This window comes from Lathyrus oleraceus, chromosome 1, assembly GCF_024323335.1.
Source record: "Lathyrus oleraceus cultivar Zhongwan6 chromosome 1, CAAS_Psat_ZW6_1.0, whole genome shotgun sequence".
NCBI lineage: Eukaryota > Viridiplantae > Streptophyta > Magnoliopsida > Fabales > Fabaceae > Lathyrus > Lathyrus oleraceus.
In genome coordinates this window covers 372,995,097-373,003,026 of record NC_066579.1, presented here as the reverse complement: position 1 = coordinate 373,003,026, position 7,930 = coordinate 372,995,097, and the positions used below count along the sequence as shown (strand labels likewise).

The 7,930-nt window shown below is 32.6% G+C and overlaps 1 protein-coding gene across 1 annotated transcript; it reads left to right on the top strand.

The window, feature by feature from the left end:
• The first annotated feature begins 292 nt into the window (after positions 1 to 292).
• On the top strand, positions 293 to 7,368 carry LOC127137421 (lysine--tRNA ligase). The gene is made up of 17 exons (XM_051063886.1): positions 293 to 512; positions 623 to 698; positions 1,014 to 1,082; positions 1,186 to 1,351; positions 1,425 to 1,518; positions 3,022 to 3,107; positions 3,536 to 3,654; positions 3,742 to 3,801; positions 4,337 to 4,462; positions 4,546 to 4,828; positions 4,921 to 5,020; positions 5,108 to 5,264; positions 6,215 to 6,358; positions 6,446 to 6,514; positions 6,615 to 6,758; positions 6,854 to 6,946; positions 7,130 to 7,368. The coding sequence occupies exons 1-16, from the start codon at positions 457 to 459 to the stop codon at positions 6,890 to 6,892; spliced, it is 1,788 nt and encodes a 595-aa protein (XP_050919843.1). The 5' UTR covers positions 293 to 456; the 3' UTR covers positions 6,893 to 6,946; positions 7,130 to 7,368.
• The last annotated feature ends 562 nt before the right edge of the window (positions 7,369 to 7,930 follow it).

The following is a 7,930-nucleotide window of genomic DNA, read 5'->3' as shown; positions in this document are numbered from 1 at the left end:
GATATGCCAATATCATCGGCAAGAGTACTAAATGAAGAAGGACTCTAAAAACTATTTTTTTTTTCAAAAAATCAAATAATTGATTTTTAAAATAAGAGACTAAAAATAAAAAAACTTCAAATTGAAAAATCAAAAGTCCATTTAAACATCTCATTGCAAGTGAATATGTTCAAATCCACAGCAATAAACCTATGAGAAAATATGATATCGATTAAAAGTGTAAATTAATTTTACACTTTCTTTTAACAAAAATAAAAAAAGCATGTCGATTAAATTCTATACATTTAACATGAACAAAATTAATTTTAATCAAATAATAATCGGTTATCACTTAAAACCAAAACGTAGGCCAGTACACACATAAAGCATACAAGCGCCGCCGTTTTCAAAAACCCTAGATACTGTCTCTCATTGCTCTCTCATCCAAATCCTCTCCGCAACCCTCTTTCCCTTCCAATGGAACCACATTCAGAGCCTCCGGCCACCGCCACCGGCGAAACCATAAGCAAAAAGTAAGTGCTTCTAACACTTGTTCTCATCGCTAAACCGATCATCACCACAACAATTGAATTTCATGTTTTATTATTATTATTTTTTAAATTCATCGTTAATTGGTTTGCAGCGCACTGAAGCGTGAACTCAAGAACAAGCAGAGAGAAGAGCTTTTGAAGAAAAAGGAAGAGGAGAAAGCCAGAAAGGTAACTCTCATTTCCATTTCTCGGTAATAGCTTTGATCAATTGATAATGTAACCTTCGATTAGTGGTGAAGTTTATTTTTGTTTTTGTTAAATTTAGTTTCTGTGTGTTTTAGTAGAATTCTGTGTGAAATTTCTGAATATTTATACTTTATGTATAGTTTAAACAACTGATAATGTTACCCTTGATTAGTGGTGAAATTTATATATTTAATTTCTAAAATTATATTTTAGTAGAATTTTGTGGGATTTTATTCTTTTACTGGTTTCAATTTCTTAAAATTTATATTTTTATATGAAATGTTAATGTCTCTCCAGGCTCTTGAAACACTAAGTGTCAAAGAGAACAAACCTGCCGCTGCTGATGACGAAGATATGGATCCAACGGTATAACTTCTCTTTTCTCAATGTAATGTTTTCGAGATGTTATTTCAGCTATGGTGTGTTTTATGAACTTTTTTTTTGTTTCGTGGGTTTTGTTCTGCTGCAGCAATACCTGGAGAATAGGCTAAAGTATCTTGCAACTGAAAAAGCAGAAGGGAGAAACCCATATCCACACAAATTCGCTGTCACTATGTCTATTGATCAATACATCAAGGAATATGAAGGTTTAGGCGATGGGCAACACCTCGAGGATGTTTCTGTGTCTTTGGCTGGTAGTCATTAGTTTCTTTGTTTTTGAATTTGGTGGTTGCTTGTGTTGATTCTAATAGTTTTTCTGTATTTCAGGCCGAATCATGCACAAACGTGCCTCTGGTGCAAAGCTTGTCTTTTATGACCTGCATGGTGGTGGTTTTAAGGTTCAGGTTATGGCAGATGCGAGGTACACATTCTTGTTTTCCTCAAATTTGCATATGCAATTACTAGACTATGGTTTCTATTTTTTTTGAAGAGCCCAAAATTTAAGCTTAAAAAGTGACTAATTGATGCTGCTTTTTTTTTTTAGAGATTTTTCACAATTACCTGTAAGCTTTTGAGAAAATGACTAAAGCAGTTTTCACCTTTTTTTTTACATATTTATTACGAATTTCTTGAAACAAATTCTTTATTAAATACTTTTTCATTTCATAAAAAAAACTCAGAAACTAACAGGCTCTTAATTTCAAACGCCGTCATATTGAAACAGGATAGAACAACTTACTTTTTAGATGCTAGATGTTGTTGAACTGGATCCATGTGAAAAGCCTTTCAACTCTGTTAAATCTTATTATAGTGTTTTAAAAACTTGATTGGTCTCATTGATTATATTCTCTATCAAGTAATAATAAGTTAATAAAAATTTAAGATAGGTAAAATTTTAAACTATAAAAAAATCAATATTATAATATTTCATGTGACATGAAAATCATTAAGAGGATGAATAATAACAATCCTTACGTGGACTTTTCTAGTTTGGCATATTTTGGTCATGTATTTGGTCAAAACATTTTTGGTTGAATTACGTTTTGTTTTTATAAAATATGCAAATAATGTCTTCATATCTGTTTTAGTTATCCATGTTTTTTGGTTAATTTAGTATCATTTCTACCTGTTGTCGATGGTCATTTTTGGTTAGGTTAAACGGTCTGAACCAAGGTTGTCAAGACTCACGAGTGTACATATTCCCACTAAGAATCCAGACTTGAGTCTTTAGAGAATGTAAAATATAAAATGACTAAAATCCTGTAAATGACACAAAAATAATATGACACCATTTAACTTAAAAATTTGAATTTCAAACTCCACCATAAAACAAGCAAAAAATAGAGCACAGACCAAAGTAGAAAAATGGCAACAAAATGAACAGATCAACAAAATGAAACACAAATAGAGCATAGCATACTTAAGGTCTTCTAATTTCCCGTTTAGTTTTTTTTTTTGCTTGAAATGGTGAGGCCAAATGTGTTTTGTTTTTTTTCTTCCAAAATTTACATTGAACTTGCCTTAGACTTATAAGTCTATCATGAGACAATTAATTGCAAACCATTTAAGCGTGCAAATCAATGATCCATTACCATTGTAATCTGATAATTTTCATGGTGAAGTTAGGCGATACATATTATTTTCTCAATTGTAACATTCTTCCTGATCCTCTTGGGTCTTAATATATAATTTGAATACCGGCACTGGTGCTAGTTATAAGGAATAAATAGTATTTCTTGACTCTTGTTACTTTGGTGTTTGGCTTGCATAGAACTAGTGATTTGGTTTTTCAAGTTGTGAAGCTGTTTTTTGTGGTTTTTTTTAGTTCTTTCTTAAATGTATCTTTCCCCTTTAGATCAGATATTTTCTTTATGTTTTTCGTGTATAATTTAGGACAGAAACAACTAATATATCTTCTATGTAGAAAATCGGACTTGAATGAGGCTGAGTTTTCCAAGTTCCATTCTAATGTTAAGCGTGGTGATATTGTTGGCATCACAGGGTTTCCAGGTTTGTGTTGCTATATACTACTTTGTCTTTCTTCCATATGAAGTCTGTTTGCAATTCTTTGACTTAGCCAATGAATACCTGCAATGATGACAAATTGGGTTCTCATTTTCAAAATTTTAGAAACAGATTAGGTCTTTGCTAATAGAAGTAAATTAAGAGATAAGTCCGACTAGGATAATTTACATAATAAATTATTCCATCTTCAGAGCAGGAACATCATTACCATTCACGAGACAATTAGGAATCCCTTCAAAGTGTTTGTTAGTTGCAAAATTTGAAGGCCATATTAGTCACACTTACGTTTATTTAAATCTTAATAATTGGCCCAATAGTTTATGATTTGATTTTCCATAGTTAGGATTTATTCTTTAGTATTGTATTCTGTATTATAATATTGTTTTAAAGGTTTCCCTTGTTTAATTGCTCAGGCAAAAGCAAGAAGGGAGAGCTTAGTATTTTCCCCAAAACTTTTGTGGCGCTGTCTCATTGTTTGCATATGATGCCAAGACAAAAATCTGCGGCTGCAGCTGATACTTCAAATGTGAAGGTCAGCAATATTCCTTTATGTTTGTTGCTTTCTGATGACCAATAACACTATACAATGACATCGTTGCTTTTTTCTAATGCTGTACAGAAAAATGCATGGGTACCAGGAAGTACCAGGAATCCCGAAGCATACATTTTGAAAGATCAGGTATTATGGCATGGAATGCTGTTTTATAGATATTTTCACTGCTCAAGTCTATCATATACTATCTATTCTCTGAACAAATCTGAGGGTGATAACTTAGTAGATACTATCTTATTAAATGTCAGAATGCGATTTCCCCTCCTCCATTGGCGATTAGCACTGAATGGGGGATGAATTGAGACGTATAATTGCTTGCTTGTTGTTATTATTTACTTCTTCTTACGTGCAGTGTGCACTGTATTGTGTATTTTCTTTTTCAAATGTATAGTTGATGACCTGAAGTTCGTATTATTTTTACATTCAATTCTTCTAGTTGCCGGGCACTATATTGCAACTCTGAAGCTTGCATCTTTGTTTTTATGTTAATTTTTCATATATTGAAAGATAGAGTGGGCACTATATTGCAACTCTGAAGCTTGCATCTTTGTTTTTATGTTAATTTTTCATATATTGAAAGATAGAGTGGAATTTCTCCAGAGTATAATATATACGTATTGATAACGTTTTGATTTATTCTATTGATTGTCTTTTCTCATAGGAAACTAGATATCGGTTACGCCATTTGGATTTGATGATTAATCCAGAGGTTCGAGAAATATTCAAGACTAGGTCAAAAATCATTTCTTACATTAGGTCGTTCCTGGACAAGCTTGATTTCTTAGAGGTTTGTTCTGTGCTTTGAATATTCTTTTGTTGGATTCCTGTGATTTCTTTCCCTCCATTCACCTACTTTTCCACCACTCTTAGGTTGAAACACCTATGATGAATATGATTGCTGGTGGTGCTGCTGCTAAGCCATTTGTAACTCATCATAATGACCTTAACATGAGATTATTCATGAGAATTGCTCCAGAACTCTATCTCAAGGAGTTGGTTGTAGGTGGGCTGGACCGTGTTTATGAAATTGGGAAGCAATTTAGGAATGAGGGTATAGATTTGACTCACAATCCCGAGTTTACTACCTGTGAGTTCTATATGGCTTATATGGACTACAATGACGTAATGGAGCTAACAGAGAACTTGTTAAGTGGTGAGCATTTACTAGGTCTTTAAATGCCACAGTATTTCTATTAATATTTTAGTTTAAAGTCCCATTAAGCTCATATTGAAACCATTGAATAGGTATGGTCAAGGAACTTACAAAGGGCAGCTATAAAATCAAGTATCATGCAAATGGGATTGATAAGGATCCTATTGAAATTGACTTCACTCCACCATTCAGGTGTGTGGTGTGTATTTTTGTTGCTGATAGTCATTAATATCCTATCGTTTTTGTGAATGATTGATTTGGTTTTTTTTATTGTTGCAGAAGGATTGACATGATTGAAGGATTAGAGCAGATTGCTGGCCTCAGTATTCCCAAAGACTTGGCGAGTGATGAAACTAATCAATATCTGAAGAATGCCTGTTTGAAGTACGAAATCAAATGCCCCCCTCCTGAAACAACTACTCGTTTGTTGGATAAGGTAATCTCATTTCCTCTCACCCCTTACTTTTTTAGGTATGATGTCCTTTGTTTATTATTTGTCCATTTATGTAAAAGTTGATGAAATATTCTTTTCCTTTGTAGCAATGGTACATTTTTTGTTTTGGGACTGTCTATCTGTTATTTTTTGTTATACATACTCTTGATTTTAGGTAGGTGATACAGATAATAAACAGATAAGACCGAAATAAGATTTCAGTATCAGTTTTGTGTTTGTTTGGCAGAATTAAGTTATGGATGCGAGGAGGACAAAATCAGAGACATTTTAGTTTTTGTAAATGAACAGCTTGCAGCGTGTAATTTTATTTACCAGTCAAGAGCTCTTCTGATTCTAATTAGTCATTCATTAGTAACAAAATTTGATGAGAATAAAGGGTTTGCTTGTTTAGTCAAGCTTAAATAAATATTGTTTGGCACTCTTGTTCTTCTTTTCCTGTTAATGAATTTTATAGTATTTGCTTTTTTGTCACTTAAGAAAAGTGGTAGTGCAGTTTTAAAAGTGTGCACTTCTAGTTATTGTATTTCTTTCCTGTACCTGGGTTCCATCTTTTTAGCCTTTGTATTCCCGTCTGCAAGATACATTGTTTTCTTAAATTTTTTTGTGGAAGATGTTTTCTTTAAATTTTTACCAAAGCTAGGGTGGGATCAGATAGTGATGCCTCAATAGTTTGTGTTTTCGCTAGTTTCGTACATGTTTGTGCCTTTGATACAATTGATTTTTTCTTTCTTAACTTAATATTTTTTGATGTTTACTTTTATGTATTGATTGAATTAGATTTATTTGCGATATAAAAATTAGAGGAAAACCAAGAGTTTTTTATAGAAAATTCATAACAAGACATTTAACATTGTTTATTAATTCATGTATGTAGCAAACCTCAAGTAGTGTGCAGATAATGCATTTAACTGTTGTTCGTGTTGTTATTGCAGCTTGTCGGGCACTTTTTGGAGGAAACATGTGTCAATCCCACATTCATCATAAACCATCCTGAGATAATGAGTCCGTTGGCAAAGTGGCACAGATCAAAACCTGGCCTGACAGAGCGTTTTGAATTGTTTGTTAACAAACATGAGGTAATATCATGTCATTTGGGTGATTGATGTTTTTAAAAAAAGGATTCTTGCCTCTGACTTCTGATCAACGGTTTTGTTACTTTTAAGATTTGCAACGCCTACACTGAATTGAATGACCCTGTGGTACAACGACAAAGATTTGCTGAGCAACTCAAGGTAATAAGATATGATACTGTGGAATTAAAATAATTATGCTAAATGGTGGGCCATTCTCTTTCAAACAATAGTAGTGATTTTTATTTGTTTTGTATATCAGGATCGGCAATCAGGTGATGATGAAGCAATGGCCTTAGACGAGACATTTTGTACCGCTTTGGAGTATGGTTTGCCACCAACTGGTGGTTGGGGTTTGGGTATTGATAGGTTGACCATGTTATTGACTGACTCCCAAAATATCAAGGTTCTTTCTCTTTTTCCTCTTCCTCTATCTCTATCTATCTACATGCTCACTTTATTTTAGCAATATCTTATAATCTTCTGTCCTTGTCGTAACAGGAGGTTCTTCTCTTCCCAGCAATGAAACCTCAAGATTGAGTATATTCCACCAAAGCTGTGTTAAATCTTGTCCCAGTTAAAATCAGTTTACAGGTTTGTTCTGCTTCAAGCTATTAAGCATGTTTAGTCTACATGACCCACCATATTAAAATCAGCTTTATAGATTGAAAGCCTGGTTTAAAAAAAAATCCTAATTAATCTGCACCAATTTAGTAAACAAAATTTGAATAAAAGCTGAATAAGCAGTTTTTTTTTTCTTTCCTCTATTGATTTCAGGTATAGGAGAAATGCAAGATTCTTAATATGGGAACTCAGTTCTGATCTGTCTATTTGATCAATAGTCTTTGTATTGGTACATCTAATCTTATTGGAAGAGTGCTATTTATATACCGTATTTTTTTGGGTGAATTTCTTTTTTGGGTCTAGTATCTGTTGGTTATTGGATTGGATGAAATTTTTTGATACGGTCTTTTTTGTTATACTTTAGAAAGATAACAGTTGTCAAGTTTTGCTTATATTTTAAATCACACCCGATAAAGATAGATGACAACATCAGCCTTAACATAACGAAAAGCCTCGATGTTTCTTGCAATAAAAAAATAATAAAAAGATTAAAAGTGTATTAGTTTGTTAGACTACTTATGTTTAGTAATGTATCTATTCGATTATGTCATGGTGAAAGTGTTACGATGAAAGAATTGAGATACTCACTCCATAAGGTGTTATCCCATAATCTATTTTCATCCAAAAAGCCTGACAAGAAAGTTAATAAAAGTTGTAATTTAATACTCTAATTTGCGTCAAATCTGTCTAAAAAAGTATGCTAAAATGCTGTTTTGAGCTCACTATATATATATATATATATATATATATATATATATATATATATATATATATATATATATCCTCCTAGGATGCAATAAATGTTTGAAGAAAACTTGGTTGGAAATCGAATTGGTGATACATCGTGGTGATGAGTTTGGTCTGCGTTCAATTTATTACACTTTTTGCGGAAGTTGAATTAGTTTATGAGGATTTTTTTAATGCACTTTAGTACTTTTTAATAGGGTGGCAAAA

What these genes read in the sequence shown, in the direction of transcription:
- LOC127137421 (XM_051063886.1), top strand. Translation starts at nt 457, where the DNA reads ATGGAACCACATTCAGAGCCTCCGGCCACCGCCACCGGCGAAACCATA. An exon ending in AAGAGGAGAAAGCCAGAAAG is followed by an intron (nt 699 to 1,013) that starts GTAACTCTCATT and finishes ATGTCTCTCCAG; the next exon opens with GCTCTTGAAACACTAAGTGT. An exon ending in GATTTGCTGAGCAACTCAAG is followed by an intron (nt 6,515 to 6,614) that starts GTAATAAGATAT and finishes TTTGTATATCAG; the next exon opens with GATCGGCAATCAGGTGATGA.